The sequence below is a fragment of the Primulina tabacum genome, chromosome 7 (genome assembly GCF_025594145.1).
Source record: "Primulina tabacum isolate GXHZ01 chromosome 7, ASM2559414v2, whole genome shotgun sequence".
NCBI lineage: Eukaryota > Viridiplantae > Streptophyta > Magnoliopsida > Lamiales > Gesneriaceae > Primulina > Primulina tabacum.
Genome location: NC_134556.1, coordinates 9,703,888 through 9,727,041, shown reverse-complemented (window position 1 = coordinate 9,727,041; position 23,154 = coordinate 9,703,888). Strand labels below are relative to the sequence as shown.

At 37.8% G+C, this 23,154-nt stretch overlaps 2 protein-coding genes across 4 annotated transcripts; one reads left to right on the top strand and one right to left on the bottom strand.

Annotated features, from left to right (window-relative positions):
• The first annotated feature begins 7,681 nt into the window (after positions 1 to 7,681).
• Positions 7,682 to 21,473, top strand: LOC142551124 (phospholipase D zeta 1-like). 3 transcript variants are annotated; one of them, XM_075660179.1, is made up of 20 exons: positions 7,682 to 8,138; positions 8,692 to 8,793; positions 8,979 to 9,094; positions 9,193 to 9,334; positions 9,960 to 10,130; positions 10,639 to 10,812; positions 11,183 to 11,425; positions 11,511 to 11,627; positions 12,142 to 12,281; positions 12,399 to 12,548; positions 12,932 to 13,088; positions 13,172 to 13,696; positions 14,129 to 14,239; positions 18,208 to 18,354; positions 18,440 to 18,637; positions 19,177 to 19,278; positions 19,707 to 19,838; positions 19,977 to 20,042; positions 20,554 to 20,615; positions 20,695 to 21,473. In XM_075660179.1, exons 1-20 carry the CDS (start codon positions 7,896 to 7,898, stop codon positions 20,942 to 20,944), a joined length of 3,348 nt encoding a protein of 1,115 aa, XP_075516294.1. In that variant the 5' UTR covers positions 7,682 to 7,895; the 3' UTR covers positions 20,945 to 21,473. The 3 variants fall into 3 exon arrangements, with proteins under 3 accessions (XP_075516294.1, XP_075516295.1, XP_075516296.1); XM_075660180.1 differs by having other exon boundaries at positions 7,950 to 8,320; XM_075660181.1 differs by lacking the exons at positions 7,682 to 8,138; positions 8,692 to 8,793 and having other exon boundaries at positions 9,177 to 9,334.
• Positions 21,474 to 22,225: 752 nt separating this feature from the next.
• Positions 22,226 to 23,076, bottom strand: LOC142550548 (secreted RxLR effector protein 161-like). The gene is made up of 4 exons (XM_075659622.1): positions 22,875 to 23,076; positions 22,620 to 22,790; positions 22,339 to 22,532; positions 22,226 to 22,249 (listed from the first exon to the last, which is right to left on the bottom strand). Exons 1-4 carry the CDS (start codon positions 23,074 to 23,076, stop codon positions 22,226 to 22,228), a joined length of 591 nt encoding a protein of 196 aa, XP_075515737.1.
• Positions 23,077 to 23,154: the final 78 nt, after the last annotated feature.

Genomic DNA, 23,154 nt, shown 5'->3' with positions numbered 1-23,154 from the left:
TCCACATGCAAGGCAAAATTAATATTGAGCTTAGGTAGAAAAATTTACCTGTCAGTAAAGTCGTGTCTGGGTTCGCCTCTTGTGCATGCATAGCGAATACTATGCCTTGAGTAGGCTGCTTCCACTGTGGGCACTCCTTCAGCATGTGGTCGGTAGCTCCACATTTAAAACACTTGCCGGATCCCCATAAGCACTGTCCGAGATGCTGGCGATTGCACTTCTGACACACTGAGAAATTACCGGGCTTCTGAGGCACCCCCTGCTGCTGAATTAGACCTTTGCCCTTTGGCGGTCCTTGATATGGTTTCTTCCCCGGCGGCCCCTGAAACGCCCTCTTAAACTGAGGTCTCTGATGCTGCTGCTGCTGGTGTTGCGGTGGTGCTTGGTAGGGCCTCTTGCCCTGCCTGTCCATCTCGATATCCCTCAGATCCTGCTCTGCCGCCAATGCTCTAGATACGGCGACTGCATAGCTAGTAGGACCAGCTACTCTCACATCGCGGCGCAAGATCGGCCGCAATCCATCCATGAAATGCCTCAGCTTACTCTGGGCATCATTAGCTATCAGGGGTACGAAATGACACCCCCTCTCAAACTTCCTCACAAAGTCTGCAACAATACTGTCTCCCTGTCGCAGTGTCATAAACTCCCCAGTTAGACGGGAACGTACTTCTTCAGTGATGTACTTAGAGTAAAAAACCTCCTTGAAACCATTCCAAGGCAAAACATGTAAGTTGACTGCCACTGATGCACTCTCCCACCATAGTCTGGCATCCCCTGACAGAAGGAACGTGGCACACCTGACCCTATCTGCATCGGTCAGTTCCATAAAGTCAAAAATTACCTCGATGGACTTAATCCATCCCTCAGCTATCATCGGGTCGGTGGTACCCGAAAACTCCTTAGGATTCATCCTCCCAAATCTCTCATACACTGCTTCTGGTCTGGGCCTCAACCCCGCATCTACTGCAGTCTAGTTCCTCGCAAACTGTGCGAAGAACTGAGTCATTCCTGCATGCATTTGTGCCTGCATATCTGGCGGTGGAGGTGGAGGTGGAGGAGCGTCTCCCCTCTCTTCCCGAGGCTCTCTGTCCTCATCCCTCGTTTCCCGGTCAACCACACGTCTAGAAGGCATTCTGTTCTAAAAATTTACCCAACACGTAAACCCACTATGCAAGAATATATAATAACAATAGCAAAGATGCACGTACTCTGAACTCAAAAATTTAAACAGGATGAAATCATGACAATGCGCTTACTACATAACATAATTCAAAACTTTAAAACTTACAGACTTGAGGTGTGACTTCGTGAGCTTCTTGCGACTGGCAGTAGGCATAATCCTTTACAAGAACACCGCTCTGATACCAACTGTAACGTACCGTACTTTTACTATTCAAAATTTGCGGAAAAATTAAAAATTCTCTTAAATAAAACATGAACGTTCAAAATTCGATAAAATAATTGTACGTCTCAATCAGTTGTCACAAACAAAGGTCTAAAAATAGAGCTTGACAAAATTGTTTGAACATTTTCATAAAAACGTAAAAACATGGCGGTCCTCGGGTTTAGCCTCCCGCTCAGTCCAAGCCTGCTCCTTGGTCCCCACCTCCTGTCTCCTCATAAACATCCTCACCTGCATCGATCAAGTCTAGTGAGTCTAAAGACTCAACACGTATAAACTGGAGATAACGAGTACTACGTAATAAAATCACATGCAACTTTAAAATAGGACATACATACTTTAAACTTGAACTTTTAAGATAAAACTTGAACATACGTACATACATACTTAGACGTGCCATAAACATAAAACTTTTCGTAAACATGCTTGCTTCATAAATACTTGAGCATACATAACATCATTTTGCGTAGAGGATGTTTCAAAGCAAGTGACTCATAACATATTTCGCCTGATCACACTAAACCACAGTACTGGGATGACAGGGACGTATCCACTGCCACATACATGAGATCCCCGTTCATAATTTAAAGGGCTGATTGGTCCACCTTCATAATTTAACGCTTTTCAATCATGATCTAAACCCGTTCATAATTTAACGGGGCGGAGAGGTCCTCGGCCACGTTCACCGACTTCCAAACTCATTCATAATTTGGTCACAAGACAATTAGCATACCTCAAAAAATTTGAAATATTTTCTTTTGCACGTCAACATACTTACTTAGCGTTGGAGGATTCGTTGGACTTCGATTGGGTCCGTTGCTGCCATACTAACCATGAATTTACAATACTTAACTTGCATTGCTTAGACGTAGGTACACATGCTCACCACCAAACTCCACAAATAACTTAAGACGTTCTAAAACACTTGGGAATTGACCTCATTTAAATCAATGTACTAAACCATCACAAGAAATCCCAAAGCAAACGTTTAAATTTTCCCAAAACATGAAGTACACGGACCCCGGGTCCGGGTCCATGTGTGCGCGCAAAGAAAGTACCAACAAAAGGAAGGGACACGGACCCCGTGCCCGGGTCCGGGTCCGGCTCCGGCTCCGTGTAGACTCAGTAAAAATACACTTCGACGGATATAAAGGCACGGACCCCGTGCCCTGGTCCGTGTGGGGGTCCGTGTACTCTCGCAAAAAGGACAGTCAAGAAGAAACAAAGACACGGACCCTGTGCCAGGGTCCGTGTTCGGGTCCGTGTACTCTCGTTGGACGCGAACTCGCGAAAATCCTGTACATGTCATGCTTACTGTAAGGCCCAAGATTTTATATCGTGTTAAATTATGATTATTGATTTTAATCGAGACGATTAAGAGAGGGGCTAACCGAGACATGAATTGAGATCGCGTGGAAAAATTAATGTGCGAGGGCAGTAGCATCGGCGCACATGCGCGACCGGATGCGCGCACATGCGCCAACCAGGCAGAAGACCTCGCGCATATGCGCGGAAGATGTCGCGCATATGCGCGAGCCTGTGCAAGTGAAGTCCAGAGGACCTCGCGCATATGCGCGAGCATATGCGCAGAAATGAGTCGCGCATATGCGCGAGCTACCAAGGCCGAGACCCGTAGGTCTCGCGCATATGCGCCAGTAAAGTCGCGCATATGCGCGAGACATGCAGATTGAGGAGTCGCCAAGTTTCTTGATTCATGCATGTATATATATATATATATATGTAAATGGACGAGATTTACATTGAATTATCCGAAGAAGCTTCGGGAAAAGACTTCGTCCGTGATTTTCGAAATTGAATTACGAGCGAACCGTCTGTTTGATTTTAAATCCGACTTCAGTACTATGTTCCTATCGACGTAGGCTACAATTGGACGTAAGTTTTGCTACGTTTTGATATGTTTTGAAATTATGATGTTGTCATAATTGAATGGAATTCATATATGATGTTCTTGACATGTTAGACATCATAGAGTCGAAGTCAGATTAAGAAACGGACTGATTATGGAATTGTTATGAATTTTGGAGTCGATTTGATTGAGAATCGATATCCGATTTATATTACCGTTGAAATTATGAGTTATATCGATAGTGATTATGAGTTCTGGTATTATATCTGTGGTGTTGGAAATGACGGGGTTATCGAGACTGTATGATTATGCCGTCGAAACATCCGTAAATTGATATTGATCAGACTCGGTATTGGTTGAGATGGTATTGTGGTATCATATGTCGATTGGCATTGATCAGATTATGTTTTGATTTGAGTATTGATCAGAACAGGTTTTGAACTGAGTTATATACTGATATTGTATCTATTCGATTGTCATTATCAGATTGGGTATGAACAGAGTTGACTTCAATACTTCGTCTTCGTCGGACCGAGAAGATAAAGGTATAAATTAATGTTGAGTTGGGATTGCACAACTCGAGTGAGGTTTGGCTCGAGTTTCCCTAAATCACATACTTTACCTTAGTGTATTGATTTGATTGATATACTTGTTCTCTTGATTGATAGATAGCAGGTATTAGACGAGTAATCTTGTGACAGAAGCGCCTGATAGTGGTGGGATCACCACGGGCACATTGCACGATGTCACAAGATAGTGTATTGGCGATAGTGCCAAAGTCTGTCACCGGATGATTGGCTATCGATGTGGATAGAAATGTGGCTTCTTCTATTACTGGTAATCGGTACTGTATTGATGTGGATAGAATGTAACTCTTCTATTACTGATGATCGATATCATATCGATGTGGATAGAATTGGAGTTTCTTCTATTACTGGTGATCGATACTATATCGATGTGGATAGAATCAGACCTTCTTCTATTACTGGTGATCGATACCCTATCGACGTGGATAGAACTGGAGTCTTTTCTATTACTGTTGGTCGATATGGGAATGCCAACTTCTGGAAACCGGGATCCCTAGACTAGGATTAAGTCTAGTCTTAAATTTGGAGTCATGAGTCTAATTGACAGGTTATATTGATTTATGTTGATTATGTTCCTGAATATGGTACATATCGATTTATGTTCCTGATAATGGTACATGTTTAGAATAGGATTCATTCTTGATATGGATTTATATTCTGATTTGAATACATGTTAGAAATATCTGTTATATGCTTTTATATTGTCTTTATGATTGCATGTATACATGATTTATACTGAGAATGTAATTCTCACCGGAGTTATCCGGCTGTTGTCTTGTTTGTATGTGTGCATGGCAACAGGTGGGATAGGATCAGGGTCAAGAAGAGAAAGAGGCTGGACTAGATAGCGTGGAGATCCGGGCTTCGAAGCAACTTAGGATTCAGCACTGAGATATAGTTGAACCTAGTTGAATTCTTGTAGATAATACAAGATTTGTATATTTATGTTTAATATGTAATTTGAATTGAATTACATTACGTTTCCGCTTGATATTTAAAAAAAAAAATTTAGACCCTGTTTATTATAATTGTTTGAATTATTCCTAAAGACGATTAAGGAATGAATTAGCGTCCGGGTCCCCACACTTACATTCTAGACTTGTTCGTACGGACCATGAACCGACACCTCGAGACACATCCTAGCATGCCAAAACATAGAACCAACTTCATACAAGCACCCAAAGCAATGACATCCACCTTACGACACATACAATTCAAAAACATGGCAATTGACACCAAATCGGTTCCTACGACTTCTAGTGTATTCGATTGCCTATCAACGCTGAACGACATGTAAAATAAAAACCCAACATCATACTGATCATACCTAGACGTAGCAACGATCACCCGTCGTTTCCCAACGAAGTCTGCCACAATAAAATCTCAAAAACGCATCAATACATAATTTTCTGAAAAATGCAGTTTGAGCAGTCCCACGAAAAACGTCATAACTCACTCAATTTTTATCCAAATATTTCGAATTTTATATCAAATCGAAGGTATCAAAAAGTTATACAATTTTTACGTTGAACGTTTTTTCTGATTCACGACTGAAAAATTGCAGTATTCGAAAAGACAGTAAAAACGAGTTTCAGATCTAAATTTTTTCTCAAAACTGATCCAAACCCCTTTCTGCTCAAACGACGAACGTCATACATAATTAATTTAAAATAATGCATTTAAATAAATCATGCATGGCTGAAACTCAATTTAAACCTAAATAAATTCTTTAATAATTAGATAAATGCATGTGTTATACGTGTATTGAATTTGGGCACTACAAGTAGTGCAAGTTTTGATTTTGGCAAACATATTTTTGTCCAGAGTCTTGTAGAGGATGTCTCTCGCAACGTTATCCAGATTTGCCTTCTTTTTGTCTTCAGCTGTCCATTCGGATATGTGCTTTTCTATCATTTGAGTAGCACCTTCGATTGTAGCTGCAGCTGTATTAACTTTCAAGATTTTCATCGGGCCATTAGTGATAATATACCACATATCATCATCTTGGGCTGCTAGATGTGTCTGCATACGAATTTTCCAATCATCATAATCTTCTTTAGAAAACATCGGAATTTTATTGAAAGAAGCCATAAGTGTTCAAAGGGAATATCAGTGTTTGAGAAAACTCCGCTCTGATACCACTTGTTAGGATCGAGAAAGAGTTTAGAGAGGGGGGGTGAATGAACTCTTTCAAATTTTCTCGTATAAAATGTTGGTTTCAACCGTTTTTAAACGGTTGAGACAATTCTTCTCAAACGATTGGAAATGTGAACCACTATTTAGTGCGGAAGACAATTCACAATTTCCAATAGAAACTTGAACACGTTAACAAGCTTGTTTAATAATTAGAAACAAAGAAAATGCTTGCGATAAGTAAAGTGACACAATGGTTTTTATGGATGTTCGGATAATGAATACTCCTACGTCATCCCTTCTTCCTTATTAGGAAGATTTCCACTATAATACATTGGCTCTACAAACTTTTTGCAACAGCCCACTCCAATCAGGACTTATCACACTGTCTGTTTTGGAATTTTTAGTGATCACTTTACATTTCTGGATTTTAAGAACACTTAGTTCACCAGAGACAGAGAATAAATCAAATAACCGAAAGGTTACTGATGTGAACAATCAGTTTGTTTTGAGTAACACGAAATTGATCATGAGAAGATCGAGTGTAATGATGTTTTAAGTGTGCTGAGAGAGCGATGAAGTATGTAAGCTTGTAGTAGCGCTCTGAGATCTTTTTGTGTATGCTAGCAACGAGATTTTTTAGCTGTTAGATCAAGAGGTGTCTCAGCTAGCACATTCCTTCGTTAATATATATGCAATCTTCTTAACGGTCGGAAAAGATGCAGCAACGTTAACCTGATCTACTGAACAGATGAGTTGCTGTCGACTTGATGAGCATTAAATGATCTTTCATAGAGGCATTTAATGTTCCTTTTGCTCGGCATAGTTCTGAAGCGCTTTACCTGAAGAGTTTTTTTTTATAGTAACTGTCTTCTTTAATCAGAACTGGAAGTCTATACTTGGTCTACCCTTTCTGGGATAAAAATATAAATGCAGATCATTATTGGAATTGATGAAAGTATACGTTGACTTCAAGACGGTGTAGTATTTTGAATGTATCAAGCCGGTCAGAGAATGTCTTAGAGCTATAAATAATTCTCTTTAATGATCCGGTTCTGAGAATCATTAAAGTCCAAGCTGAATCTGCTAACGATCTGAAGTAAGCTGTTGAGACTTCTTTGAGCTTTAGCCTGTTAGGAAGATATACCAGCTGATGAGCCGAGCGGTCGAGCTGATGCATATCTCATATACGAACCGCAGCTGATTTTTTTTGTCATACACCAAAATTCTTGGGAATAATATTTTCTTAATATAATCACATCACATTATTATAATAAGGTGTCATAGACCATTTTTATATAATAATATGACATTATTCAAATATACATATACAATAAATAAAGAGTAACACGATAAAAATATATAAACAGCGTAATAATGTAATCACATCATGTTATTATAATGAGGCGTCATATACTCTTTTAATATAATAACATGATATTATGTATTAAATATATATACAGTAAAAATAAATAATCAGTAAAATAAATGTTCTTACTCTTGAATATTGTTATATTTTTCTTGTGTTTTTGAGCTTAGAAAAATACGGAGAACCGAATAATGTTTTAAAAATAAAAAATTTATTGATGGATTAGTACATTATTCACGCAAGTGATCTGTCGTAAAACATTCAAAAATTTTATCTCGTTCTATTGATGTCATTATTCATGTCGTAAAAACAAAACAAAACAAAAATTGACATGAAAAATTCGAAGTAAAGTTCAACATCTTCCTACTTAAGACAAACCAGCCCCTGAAATTGAATGCCGTTTCTCATTTCCCCTCCTTTTGTTGTCTGATGGATGATTCAATCCATTGTTTAGATTTCCATAACCTTAACATTTGATTTCTCACACGCGATTTAGATTCAATTGCGGATTTTTTAAAATTATTATTTGGCGTGAAAATGGGTTCCTCGGAGCAATCTTCAATGATCGGCGGGCCCAAGTACGCTCAGATGCAAAAGGAGGCGTCGCCGGCCGAATTCCCGATGATGATGTCATCGTTCTTGTCGTTTCATCCGGCCACTGAATTCACTCGGATTTTTGATGAGTTGCCCAAGGCTACCATTGTCCAGGTCTCTCGCCCCGATCCCAGCGATATAAGCCCCATGCTACTGGGTTACACCATTGAGCTGCAATACAGACAGGTTTGATGTCTCCGTGAATTCTTGTCTGATTGCAATATAAACCTTTAAATTGAATACATTCTCTCATTTCCCCTCCTTTATGTTCTCTGGAATTTTGAGGATATATCGGAAAAAGCAAAGAAAATTCAGACAAACATTTACTGGTCGATTACTAATTGAATACTTCCATGGGCCTGTTAAAGGTACAAAAGATTCATTGCTGCTACCTGTCGGCTTTGTCAAAAAAGTCCATGTTTTTTTGTTTGTACTTGAGAATCCATTAGACCTAATTCTTGTTTTAGGTTTGTTTTGACAACTATATATTCCTTTGCTATTTGAGGGTATGGATCAGAGGATTTTCAAATAAACTATGTTATATAGACATAACATAATGAAGTTTTTCCTTCTTTTAGGTTGCATCAGATTAAGAGCATGCATATTTTAGCAAAACTGAGATCGTCTTTTCATATGAATTTTTTACTTCTAGTAAGTGCAAGCTTTTATGCACTATTTGAGAACTGAAATTCACTTTTGTATAATCTGAAGTTCTGATTGTCACACTATTGCTCCTTAGTTCAAGTGGCAGTTAGTGAAGAAAGCTTCCCAAGTTTTTTATTTGCACTTTGCTCTCAAGAAGCGGAAATTTATCGAGGAGATTCATGAGAAGCAAGAGCAGGTATATTTTATTCTCGTTTTTATGCCATTTTCCCCGACAATTACTGGTTCTGTTTTATAGTTGTTGTTCACATCAGACGAAAATACTATGGTTGTCGCTCTTGTGCTTGGAATGAGCTATGATGGTGTAAATTTATCTTGTGTCTTTAATCTTCATTGTAAGTTATTTTCTCCTATCTTTTAAAGGTTAGAGAATGGCTTCAAAATTTAGGAATCGGAGACCATGCAACAGTTATGCAAGATGATGAAGAACAGGATGATGAGGCTATTCCTTCACGTTTAGACGAGAGTGCTAGAAACAGGTGCTTCTTAATCAAGGATGACTTATGCAAATGATATAAAGTATGCTGTAGCTTCTTCTTGTAATACTTATAAAGCTTACAGGTGTTTTTTTGTTCAGAGATGTTCCATCTAGTGCTGCCATTCCAATTATCAGGCCTGCACTTGGAAGGCAACATTCTATCTCGGAGCTAGCAAAAACAGCAATGCAGGGATACTTAAATCACTTCCTCAGTAATATTGATATCGTGAACTGCCAAGAGGTAATGCCAGGTCATTTTTTCAAAGCTATGTTGTTCTCCTTTGTGTTTATCATTTGAATTTGAGTTTGACATTCTAAATATGATCTTTTCATATTTGGCCCTCTGTTGATACGTGTGTAAAAGGTGTATTTGAGATTCTGAGTAGAGCATTTTACTATAAGCTAATCATGTACATTGTTCACAAGTACAAAATTGTTGAATTATCAAGAAAGAGGAGATATTATCATTTATGAGAATTTTCATTTTTTTAAAATTAATCTGGACTCTGTGTTTGCTTCGACTCCCTATTTATAGAAAAGCCCAAACCGATTCACACTTTGTTGATGTGTTTTAAGCTGAGCTAGTGACTTTTACAAGGTTCATATTGCACACGCATATTTACTTTTGTCTAACTTTCATGTGGGTATGTTGCATTTCTATGATGGTTGTCTCCTTGATGGTCGTAAGAAAAAAGGCTAAACACGAAAGATGTATGATCATACAGGAAACATTTTATTACTGTTGGATGGACATTGTCTGGCTCTGCACATATGACAATGTTTCTGGCTTCATTTCTGCAGATATGTTACTGCCTGGTTGTTTGGATTTTTTTTACAAATCTTATTGTTGTAGTTGAATATCATAGGTGTGCAGATTTTTGGAAGTTTCCAAGTTATCCTTTTCCCCAGAATATGGTCCAAAGCTGAAGGAAGACTATGTTATGGTAAAGCATTTGCCAAAAATTTTGGGCAGTAACAGTGACAGAAAATGCTGCTCGTGTCAGTTGTTCAGTTGTTGCAGAGATAATTGGCAAAAGGTCATATTGATCTCTCTAGATTGATTTCATGGTGTAATTACTTTGTTTGGGAAGAAGATGGTGCATATTTTTTGTTATTAAATCAATTTATTGTTACTATTGGTGACTTTGATTGGAATTTGGATATCAGATGGTTTTATTTATGTATTTTTCCCTGAGACATGTTTTATATTCCTCGTAAATCATATTCCAACAATTGTCTGAGATGTTGATACAAAGAGCCATCACTGGCGATTACTAAAGATAGGTTGTATTTGAATTAATGATGCTTCTTGCAGGAGTTTTTCCACCTACATTGTGCTAGATGAATATTTTAATATCCCTTCTGCCAAATAGAAATTTTCTGGGATATGTTGTAATTTTCTAGTATTTGTCATGAAAACTGGAAAAATTGCAAAATGTTGCACTTGGTAGTCAGGGTTTAGCTCGGCATTTCCTTCTCTTCTAGCCTGCGTAGATTACTGTGATCTCATAGAAGTTGAGATATTTACATTTTGTCGATCTGCAGGTCTGGGCTGTGCTAAAACCTGGATTTTTGGCTTTTCTGAGGGAACCTTTTGACCCCAATCCTCTAGATATTGTTGTTTTTGATGTTCTACCAGCCTCAGATGGTAATGGAGAGGGTCGAGTATCATTGGCGAAAGAAGTTAAAGATCACAATCCTTTACGCCACTATTTCAGTGTAGGCTATGTTCATTACATTTTTGCTTCAGTTGAGGTTTTGAATGATTGAGAATCACATACTTTCAAGGATTTTTGCCTCTTCATTGTCCATGTGTAATTGAAGCAAAGTAACTGCTAGTGATATTATGAACTGCCTTCTGCAAAAATCATATGCATAGATTCCCTTCTCTTTAGGGTTCAGTGCATGAGAGTTATTTCTTCGCTAAGTTGGAACTATCTTGTTAATGACAATGAATAACCTAATTTCGTATATGTAATTTATGGATGTATGACATAGGTTGCAATTGTAGCTTGCAAACTACCAATCAAAAGAAAATATTATAGCTTGAAAACTGCATTTTAATGAACTTAAGGGCCATATGCTATAGGTGATTTGTGGAAGTCGGAACATAAAGCTTAGAACGAAAAGTAATGCCAAAGTTAAAGATTGGGTTGCCGCAATCAATGATGCTGGTCTTAGGCCACCCGAAGGTTGGTGTCATCCCCATCGTTTTGGCTCTTTTGCTCCTCCTCGAGGTTTGACTGAAGATGGTAGTCAAGTTCAGTGGTTCATTGATGGTCGTGCTGCATTTGAAGCTATTGCTTTGGCTATTGAGGGAGCAAAATCGACGGTATATTCTCGAACATCCATTGTGTTTATAATTGGCGTTATACCTGCTAATTTTTTGTTGTTATTGGTGATGATATTCAAATCAGATATACATATGCGGGTGGTGGTTGTGCCCCGAACTTTACTTGTGCCGTCCATTTCTTGCTCAATCATCTACTCGGCTTGATTCTTTACTGGAAGCTAAAGCCAAGGAAGGTGTTCAGGTAAATAGGTTCACATAGATAATTATTTGTTTTCTCTCTGGTGATTCTCTTGATGAACAAGTTATGTTTATGGTTATCTTACTTATTTCTTGTTTCATTAAAATGATATCTTCTACTAGCTGACGTAGGCCATAACTCTGTTAATTTGTATTTTATGATTAAGGTCAGAGTAATGGGTCTGGATAAATATATTGGTTGGTTTAACAAGGGACCTAAACGTGATTTGTGTGTCTTATGCTTCTTATAGTTTGTGGAGATCTAAACTAGTATTGGCATCATGACAAGTTTGTAGGAATATCATTTTGTGATAAACTTAACAAGGACTAATTTTTCCTTGCTATGTCTTGCAATGTCTCGTCTTGAAGATGCTGCTTTGATGCTGTATTAAGTTGTTGCCTATTGCTTTTATTGAGCTGGAAATGGTCCCATGGAAGAGTATTGCTAGTTTTTTCTTGTGATTGTTTCATTTTTCGGCTTGAACGTCTGGTGACATGGATTTATCATGTTTTGTTAGGTACATATTCTTCTGTACAAAGAGGTTGCTCTAGCTCTGAAAATTAACAGTGTCTATAGCAAGAGAAAGCTTCTGGGCATTCATGAGAACATCAGAGTGCTTCGATATCCTGACCATTTCTCTTCTGGTGTTTATTTATGGTGTGCTTTCTATTAGAGTTGCAATTATTTACAACATCCATTCATGTTTGTATAGATAAGCTTTTGCTTTTCAAACTGATAATTGCATCTGTTGATATTGGATCCTCTCCTATATAGGTCCCACCATGAAAAAATTGTCATTGTAGATCACCAGATATGTTTCATTGGAGGACTTGATCTGTGCTTTGGACGTTACGATTCTGGCGATCATAAAATTGGTGATCATCCCTCTTCAATATGGCCTGGCAAGGATTATTACAATCCAAGGTGTGTATGAACCTGTGTTGTTGGTATGTTAGCTGGTAATTTAACCATCTCTCACCCATTTAGATGTAATGGAGAACAAAAATTAGTCCATCTCTCTAGAGAAACACAATGTTTTACTGGGTGATCCTTTTTAAGCTTCTCTTTACTTTTGTTGCCAAATGTTGGGAAGTTTGATTGTGAACGAGTTTGTAAACATGAGTCATCCTGTCTGTATTATTGCTTTTTTACCATGCTTGTGTAATTTTCCCAATTGCTTTTTCCGTATTTTTATGTACTATCACTGTGCAATTTAAGTTTACTTTGAAAAGCGAACTGGGATGTTGTTTTGCTACCTTTAGCTTGATCTAAGTATGGAATTAAATTTGCCAAATGCTTGATGGTAGGGAATCGGAACCAAATTCGTGGGAGGACACGATGAAGGATGAATTAGATCGAGCAAAATATCCACGGATGCCATGGCATGATGTACACTGTGCCCTTTGGGGGCCCCCTTGCAGCGATGTAGCCCGACATTTTGTTCAGCGATGGAACTATGCTAAGGTATATGTAGTTAATTTTTTTATATCGATATCTGTAGCTAGAGTATTCTTCATGTGATTTAAAACTATTTCATTATCTTCCAGAGAAACAAAGCGCCAAATGAGAATGCAATTCCCCTTCTCTTGCCTCAGCACCACATGGTTATTCCTCATTATATGGGAATTAGTAGGGAGATAGAAAATGGTGATAAGAATCACAATGACTATCATAAAGACATCAAACGGAACGACTCCTTTTCGTCCCTATCATCTCTTCAGGATATACCTTTGCTTATGCCTCAAGAAGCTGACGGCCAAGATGCTGTAAGAGGAGAACCAAAATTAAATGGGTTTGATGGTAATACACATGATCAGCCAAGCAGGCCCGGCAGAAGTCCCTTCTCTTTTCATAAATTCAAAACTGAACCATTAATCCCAGATATGCCAATGAGGGGCTTTGTGGATGATTTCGACTCCTTGGATCTCCAAAGCAGCATGTCTTCACTTGTGAGGCAGCATGGATCAGATATTTCAGAAAACAGGTGGTGGGAATCACAGGAAAGAGGTGATCAAGTTGTTTCATCAGATGAAATAGGACAAGTTGGTCCTCGTGTCCCATGTGGCTGTCAGGTGAGTTCTAGCTCCTGGCTAGCAATGTCTTTGTTGTTATAATTGACTGTCTTATTGAACCATGAGATACATTGATATCTTTCTATGTTAAAAAAAAATAGAACCAAAACGACACGTTTTGTCCAGGGTAAAAGGTCTAGTAGAAGTGGATCCTGAGATGAAGCCTCTTCTTCTCTCTCCCCAGTCTTGCCCAGTTTTGCAGACTCAAGCTTATAAACCGGCTCCTGTACACTCAACAAACAGCATTGAGATTTATTAAAGTTCCATTTACTCTTTGTGAATTTGACAGAATTTTTTGTTGTCTGCTCTGGTTTGATTTAAGCTTACTTAGCTGCATGAGTGACATCATCTAAGTACTTGGTTTTGATGTGTTTCATTTGCAAGTGTGGATATTCCCTCATCTAATAGCCTTGGATGACCCGTGCTTCCCAGGTTATAAGGAGTGTAAGCCAATGGTCAGCAGGAACAAGCCAAACTGAAGAAAGTATTCACAGTGCCTACTGTTCACTTATTGAAAGAGCAGAACATTATGTATATATTGAGGTCTGTTTTTTCCTTCTTTGTTAAGCAGCGCATTTCTACATTAGGTGTCTTTTTCAGGTAGCAATGTATTCATTTCTTACTACTCCCTTATCGCAAAGGCATGTTCCTCATTTCATTACTAAAATATCGCACATGAAACAAATTCAGGCACTAATTTTTCACTCCAAATGATAGGTTAAGTTCACAGGTTGTGAACATGATATAAGTTGAATTGGCTCACTGGAAAATCCTATTCATGTCAAGAACTGTATGTTAAGATACACATGTTCTAGAAGATCTTGAAGAATCAAGCCAGTTACTTGACCCTTAATCTGTTGGATAGTTTGACAGTTAATTAGTTTTGTATTTAGTAGAAGTTTACAAGTAGTTTTCTCCAATGTCAATATATAAATGAGCTACCAGAAAATGTAAAAGCACTTTTGATATTTTTCCAGATTATACTATAGGTCTTCTTCGTCCTCGTCTATTGAAAGCTTTTGTTTATCACTTCAATGGTGATATATCTTCACCTTAACATGGTATCAGGCATGTAATTTCTTCCGAATCATATTTTCTTTGCGAAAGTTTTAAATGGCTGGATCCAATTCTACATTGGATTTCATGATCCTCTGTATCTCTACCCTTCGGATACTCCCTGGGTTTCTCTTGTTCTTGATCCCCCTGTTGGATCTGAAAAGTATGGTGTTTGGAGCCGCACCATGCTACTTGCATTACGAGCGAAGAAAAAGATTCGGTTCATTAATGGTTTTGTGCCCCAAAACTTCTGCCAACTCTCCCTCTTTACATGACTCAGAACGATGCAATGCCATCGTTCTATCTTGGATAATTCGGTGTCACCTGATATCTTTGGTGGCCTTGTGTTCACTACTGAGGCTTCAGCTGTCTGGGAAGATTTGAAATAACGATTTGACAAGATTTCTGGTTCAAGAATTTTTGTCATCCACCGTGATATTGTTTGACTTACTCAAGGTCAAAATACAATCTCCATTTATTTCTCTGATCTCAGACAGCTTTGGGATGAGTACACTTCATTAGTGACTCTTCCATCCTTTTCTTGTGCTACTGAAAAGCCTATATTGAACATGATCAACACCAGCGTCTCTTGCAGTTTCTTATGGGTCTCAATGACAGTTATTGCTACATAAGGAGTTAAATTCTTCCAATGAAACCTTTGTCATCTGTGACTCAAGCTTATTCGATTATTACCCAAGAAGAATCTGACAGGAATGTGCTATATTCTTAATCTATATCTGAGGTTCCTGCTACTGCATTTTTTTCATCCTCCCACAAAAAATCAGTTGGCCCCAGATGCGAGAATTACAACTATCCAGGCCACACGAAAAACAATTGTAACAAGTTGGTTGGTTATCCACCAAACCATAAACTTCATAAGAAGTTTCCCCAGACCAAAAATTTCAAACCTCTCAAGTGACTTCTAGGTTTTCTGCTCACAAAACACTTAGCACGAACCAAGATTCATGCCATGTCTCTCAATATTCAGACCTCCCTCCACCCACTGCCGTCTCCTTTACACCATCTCAATACGAGCAGATTTTAAAGCTTCTTGAACAGACAGCCAACACTGCAGGACCAGCAGCTAATCTTACAGGTATGACCACCAGTTTACTATCAATTTCTGAGTCGAATGATTGGATTCTAGATAGTGGGGCAAACACTCATGTACCAGGTGCTATTCAAGGCTTGCAAGATGTTCAACCATGTCCTCCTTCTGCTGGTTCATTCCAACTTCCTGATGGTAATCTTACAGCATTACCTCTCGAGGAGCCATCTCTGTTTCCCCTTCTTTAGCTTTAAAAAATGTTCTTCATGCACCTGATTTCCATTTTAAACTTTTGTCCATATCACAATTTACAAAGGTTCATAATTTTTGTGTCATTTTCTATCCCAAGTTTTGTCTCTTTCAGGACCTTCCGACTGGGAGAATCATGGGGATTGGTAAACTCAAACATGGCCTGTACTACCTAGTGAGCTCTACTCCAACCTCAGTTCTCGAATACGCACTTTACACACTTGAGTAGCAATAATGCTCATTCTGTATCTGATGTATCAAATGACTGTAAATCTCACTTCTTGTGATCTTCATAATATCAATCTTTGGCATAAGAGTTTTGGTCATTTGTCTTTCTTACGATTAGAATGTTTATCATTTATTCAACACACGCCAAATCGATCATTTCGTCATATAACAATCATTGATGACTTTTCTCTATGCACATTGGCGTTTCTGATGCAGTTTAAGTCGGACACTCTGCAATCTTGAAGCAATATTTCACCTTTGTTTCAACAAATTTTTGCACTAAAATTGTAACCATTCGCACAGATAATGGCATGGATTTCTTTAACCTTCGATGTATTGATTACTTCAATTCTTTATGCCTTATACATCAGAGTTCATGTCTATACACTCCCCAACGAAACGGTTTTGTTGAGCGCAAACATGCACCTTCATACACGCACTTAAAAATATTTGGCTCCCTTTGTTATGCTTCAAATCTCCTTCCACATGATAAATTTGACTCGAGAGCAAAGCCATATGTTTGTCTTGGCTATCCACTTTATCAAAAGGGATTTAAACTTCTCGATCTTCACACCCGACGATTCTTTGTATCCTTGGATGTAGTGTTTAATGAGGAATGAGACCTTTTTTCAACAACCTTCTAGGACCTCGGTTTTCCACATATGCAATGGTATACTATGGTTCAAACCATATGACACACCCATGGAACATCATCTCAAACTCACTAGCTTTGAGTGTGATCAGAAATTCTATCCTCATCAGCAGCCATCTGAAGTTGATTCTTTAGTCAATGACCCTACTTCTTATCAAAGATATATGGTCAACAAATATATCTCGCAGTCACTAGACCGGATATTTGCTTTGTTGTCCAACAACTAAGTCAATTCATGCATTCTCCCAAGAGGTCTTATATGACTGCAGCAATGAGAATTCTAAGTTAGCTTAAGAATGTTCCTGGTCTGAACATGTCTTTGCCATCTCACAACGACCTGCATTTAACAGCCTTTTGGGACTCTGATTGGACATCATGTATTGAAAATAGAAATCAGTAACTGGATACATCATTCAACTTGGCAATGATTCCATTTCTTGGAAGACTAAGAAGCAAAATATGGTCTCTCGATCCCCTGCCAATGCCGAATACCGTTCAATGGCTTCAGCAACATGTGAAACTTCAGGATATGGGATTATCTCTTACGGAGCCTCAGCACGTTATTGTGACAACTAGGCTGCAGTACACATGGCTGCAAATCCTCTCTATCATGAGAGAACAAAATACATTGAGATTGATTGTCACCTTGTGCGTGAAAAAATACAGAAGAATATCATTGCCGCTTCTTACATTTCAATACAACAACAGCCTGTAGACATCTTCGCAAAGGCTCTTGCATCACACCCAACACCATTTTTTACTGTCCAAGCTTGGTATTCTTAACATCCTACGAGCTTGAGTGGTAGCAAGGCTTTACAAATACATCTCACGATGAATTTGTGATGTGACATTGTGTGCCTGAGTTCCGTCTAGTAATCCTCAAACTATCTAGCACTAGAAATTAGAAGATGATGAATTTGTAATCTTGCATGACTGAATCCGTTTACTTACCTGTCAGTGGAGTAGGTTTTTGTATGTTTTTCTCTCTCTCAAGTACAAAAAAATAGAGGCACATTGACATAGTTTTACATGATCTCTACTTTGCTATGGTCACAAAAGATTGTACAATATAACAGAACCATATCAAAAAGAGGGATTATTACCGATACATGATGATATGGTTTTATTAAGTTCATTGAACGACCTTTTTTCATTTTTTGAAAATTGGAGCCAATTGCACGCAGCAGCTGTTGGTGTACTATTTATTGCTCTATTAGAAGCAGTAAAAAACATCTGAATTCATTTTTCTAACTTGCACTGACTAGATTTTGTTTTCAGAACCAATTCTTCATCTCTGGTTTATCTGGTGATGAAATTATCGCCAATCGCGTTTTAGAAGCATTATATAGACGGATAATGCGAGCACACAATGAGATGAAGTGTTTCAGGGTTATTGTTGTTATACCTCTTCTACCGGGCTTTCAGGTAATAACAACAAAGTTTTCTGGTACATATCTACTTCCAGTACTGAATAGTTCCACAGAGTTTGAAATGTGCTTTATTTCAAAAGGGCGGTGTCGATGATTCTGGTGCTGCATCTGTGAGAGCGATCATGCATTGGCAATATCGAACAATCTGCCGGGGGAATAATTCAATACTGCATAATCTTTATGATCTTGTTGGCCCTAGAATGCATGATTATATATCTTTCTATGGTCTGAGAGCTTATGGCAGACTTTATGAAGGTGGTCCTGTCTCCTCCAGTCAGGTACACATGTTTTTCCGTTCTGCACTGCAAATGCATATCTGGTCCTTTCTTGATCATTTGACATCCAGTATCTGAGGCGTTAACCTTCCAGTGCTTCTTGGGCGACTTTGATTTTGAATGAGTATATTTAGTTGATCAAAGCAATAAAAAGGATGGAGTATATGAGGCAGAAAAGAATCGTTTATTGGTGACAATCATTTATGAATCATATTTCATGTATAACTAATATTTCTAAATTTTCATTTTTTAATTGGATTATGAAAAATAAGCAGTTTGTCGATAAGTTTTTGATTGAGCTTAAAATATTGCTTGCTTGTGACTGACGTGCTAATTAAAGAAAAAAATTTGAAGCGACTGCCATAATATTTCTCGTTTGCTTCTTTTGAAACCTTAAGTTTGGGATGAACGGATGTAAACTACGTTTTATGCATCTTGTTATAGAGTGGTGGATAAGTTTTTATTTTCATGGGTTAGTGGATGACTCATCAAGCGTATTACTTTTATTTATTGGTTTTATTAAAGTGCCTTTGTTTCACCAGGTTTATGTTCATAGCAAGATCATGATCATTGATGATCGTATTACCTTAATTGGCTCTGCAAATATAAATGACAGAAGTTTGCTTGGATCTAGAGATTCTGAGGTATTACCAAAATTATAATTGAACTGCTTACTAAGTTGCTTTTACCTTTAACACGTTTGGAACATTAGTGCGGGAATGAGACCCCGTTTGTTTCAGCTCCATTAAGATTAATTGACTTTCTATGCATAAAAAGATTCTTTCTAGGAGCTGTGGTGTAGTGAATGGCACGGATTGTTACTCTAGGCCTGGTCCTTCATCTCACAGTACCACATGATCTGCACTGATTCCATTGTGAACTGCTGTCATACGAGTGTTCTATGTGTATATCATATATCACACAAACTTTCAGTTGGTTTCATACATAAAGTTCTAGTTCTATCTATTTAGATTTTCTCATGCTTTGGTTTAAGGAGGTAAAAAGTGGATGTGGAGGTGAACTGATGGATTGTGTTGCTTTTTTCTTGTTTAACTGTATTGTACCATTTCAGATCGGTGTGCTTATTGAGGACAGAGAATTTGTTGATTCATGGATGGGGGACAAGACTTGGAGAGCTGGAAAGTTTGCATTGAGTCTTCGCCTTGCATTGTGGTCTGAGCACCTAGGTTTTCGATCTGGAGAGGTTGAATTCATTATTCATAGCTATATTATGGGAGGATCGTCTCTAAATTTTCAGATTCAAATTGCGTGAATATTGAATATATTATTGAAATGTTTAAAAAATGAATTTTCTCATGATTCGAAATTTTAACCATTTTAGGTTAATCAAATAAGAGACCCAGTGGTAGATTCGACGTACAAGGATGTATGGATGGCCACCGCAAAGGTGAGGGTGACTAATTTTTTTATATCAAAGCTTCTTCGCTTTGACAAAAAATAGTTGCACAAAACAATTAACAAGGAAACTTTTATATTGAAACACAAGCATTAGCGTTCCCATGAGTGTCGCAATGGACAGATACAATATTTAGCTCTTAAGTATTGCAGTATGATGCTTTAACATCAAGCTCTTATCTTTTGCGCAGGTAAAATACCAACAAAGATATAAAAATGTAGATCTCTATCTTGATATGTGAATTATAATATTTCCTACGCTCATGTCAACCACCCATTCTGTTTATTATTGCAATGTGTGGGTGCTGTCTGCATCTACCTTATTGTCATTCTCAGACACCTTGTCTCCATTGATTGGACGATTTATCTATTTTATTCTAAGCTCAGGTCTACTTCATTTAATAGTTGGAGCATATTGACCACTACAAATGATTATGAAGTTTGCATTTACGGTCATATTCCCGATTTTTCTTATTTACACGGTGCAATTCTGTTGTTGACAGACAAATACTATGATCTACCAAGATGTATTTTCCTGCATACCAAATGATTTTATACATACTAGGTAAGGTTGAGGTACCTGTCTTCATTCTTTTTCTGATATTCAAAAGTTTGTATTTCTCACTTCAAGTGATTACATCCAGGGCTTCACTCCGACAATGCATGGCAGTTTGGAGAGAAAAAATCGGCCACACCACCATTGATTTAGGAATAGCCCCGCCCAAACTAGAATCCTATCAAGAAGGAGATGTTACAAACACAGATCCCATGGAAAGACTTGAGTCTGTGAAGGGCCATCTAGTTTCCTTCCCTTTGGATTTCATGTGCAAGGAAGATTTAAGGCCTGTCTTTAATGAAAGTGAATACTATGCATCGCCTCAGGTTTTTCACTGAGCCCAAGTTTTTTTACCTGAGATTGGCGCGGGAATACTGGGATTGAGCAAGGACAGCTGTGAAGTATTGTGCTGAAATAAGCAATTGATGAAGTTGATTACTTGAGATATTCCATTCATTGTTTGCCCTGGATTCTATGTATTACAGCATCAAAGAAGTGGAGGATGGAGGAAAAGGAAGGAAATGGGGGTCTATTTAATAAGGATTCATGTTTATGTATAAAAGGGTGAGAGAGTTCAGAGAGTCTTATGTCGAGTTTAATTTGATTTTGGACAGAAGATTTGAACTGGACTGCTTAAGTAGTTGTTGAATCTTTAACTCAGTTGCTCGACTTTCAAGTGATTTGGACTGAGGATTCAGAAAACTACGAATAGGTAGTCGCCAGATCATAAGCAGCAGATATGGTATTCTCTTAGTCGAGATTTAGGATCAGTAATCAGACTCCTATACCCAAATTTACTTCTGTTGAAAACCACAAGAATAATGTATTCAATTGTGAAGATATTATATTACATGTATACGTATATAATATATGAATAAGTTCACATCTCTCGTCATACTTTCAAAGCCGAGGGTTGGCATTTGGATGGACTTCCGTTTCGGCTTTAAGGAAATATATGAAAGATTGTCTGGAATATAGTTTAGATATGCATTTTGAAAGTTATTCTGATTTTTATTACAAAGAGATGTAGTTTAATCATATGAAAAGACTAATATATTATAGTGATTGGAGGTAAACATTATGTTCAATAATGGTTGGCTTGAGTTTGAATGACCTTAACTTGGTATCCAGAACTCTAGTATAGCGAGGACCTTCTCAATATTGAATTCATATAATTTGTGTGCATTGTGACAAGTCAAAAGCCTTCATTTCTGCGGAATTTGAATTTTCCACCCAACATGACAACTTTTCGACATTTGACAGTGAAATATTTTTCACTCCATAATCAGATCGTCTTCAAATGGCAAGCTCGACAAATGATTTTTGTTTTCCTTTTAACCCACTGCGAAAGAAAAATGTGATTGTTGCTATTTTTTTTTTTTTTTTTGTATGATGTCAAAATCATTTTCAAGTTCATTTATTTATACGTCAGAACTAGGGAAAAACGTGAACTAAAATATGTTATTTGTTATAAATTTAGTCTATAAAAGGAACATTACAATCAAATCAATCACCTAAATATCATATATATATATATATATATATATATATATATATATATTTAACACTCCCCCTTAGATGATTGATGGAGAATCCAATATTGCCTCGTTAAAACCTTGTCAGTAAAACCCAGTGAGAAAAACCTGAACGAAGGAAAAAGAGTACAACAACTAATACTCCCCCTGATTTCAATCACCGAAGATCTGTTAATTGATGCATCCCTATCTTGTACCAATTTCTTGAATGTTGATGTTGGTAGTGCTTTTGTGAATAAATCAGCTACATTGTCACTAGAACGAATTTGTTGTACATCAATATCACCTTTCTTCTGAAGTTCGTGTGTGTAGAAAAACTTTGGCGAAATATGTTTCGTTCGATCACCTTTGATATTTCCTCCTTTTAGTTGTGCGATGCAAGCAGTATTATCTTAAAATATAGTCGTCGGGCTATCTTTCATTGTTGGTAACCCACATGATTCTTGAATATGTTGGGTTACGGACCTCAACCACATACATTCTCGGCTTGCTTCATGCATTGCAATGATCTCAGAGTGATTAGATGATGTCGCTGTTAAAGTTTGCTTTGTCGACTTCCATGAAATAGCAGTGCCCCCTCGTGTAAACACATAACCTGTTTGGGATTTGGCTTTATGTGGATCTGAAAGATAGCCTGCATCTGCATATCCTATTAAAGATAAATTTGATTTTTTCGAATAAAACAATCCCATGTTAGTTGTATCACGAAGTTAACGAAATATGTGTTTCACACCATTCCAATGTCTTCGGGTTGGAGAAGAACTATATCTTGCTAGGAGATTAACAGAAAATGCTATATCTGGTCGAGTGCAATTTGCAAGATATGACAATGCACCAATTGCACTAAGATATGGTACTTCAGGACCAATGATTTTTTCTCCATGTTCAAGTGGACAGAAAGGATCTTTATTAGTGTCGAGTGATCGGACGACCATTGGTGATGCTAATGAGTGTGCTTTTGTCCATGTAAAAGCGTTTTAATATCTTTTCTGTGTATGAAGATTGAAGAACAA

Bases quoted from the DNA above. Each gene is read 5' to 3' on its own strand.
- LOC142551124 (XM_075660179.1), top strand. From the start codon at position 7,896: ATGGGTTCCTCGGAGCAATCTTCAATGATCGGCGGGCCCAAGTACGCT. The intron at 9,335-9,959 runs GTAATGCCAGGT...TGAATATCATAG, and splicing joins ATATCGTGAACTGCCAAGAG to GTGTGCAGATTTTTGGAAGT. The intron at 18,355-18,439 runs GTAATAACAACA...TTATTTCAAAAG, and splicing joins CTCTTCTACCGGGCTTTCAG to GGCGGTGTCGATGATTCTGG.
- LOC142550548 (XM_075659622.1), bottom strand. From the start codon at position 23,076: ATGGTCGTCCGATCACTCGACACTAATAAAGATCCTTTCTGTCCACTT. The intron at 22,533-22,619 runs GTATGTGGTTGA...CTATATTTTAAG, and splicing joins GCATGAAGCAAGCCGAGAAT to ATAATACTGCTTGCATCGCA. The intron at 22,250-22,338 runs GTACAAGATAGG...TCCTTCGTTCAG, and splicing joins CATCAACATTCAAGAAATTG to GTTTTTCTCACTGGGTTTTA.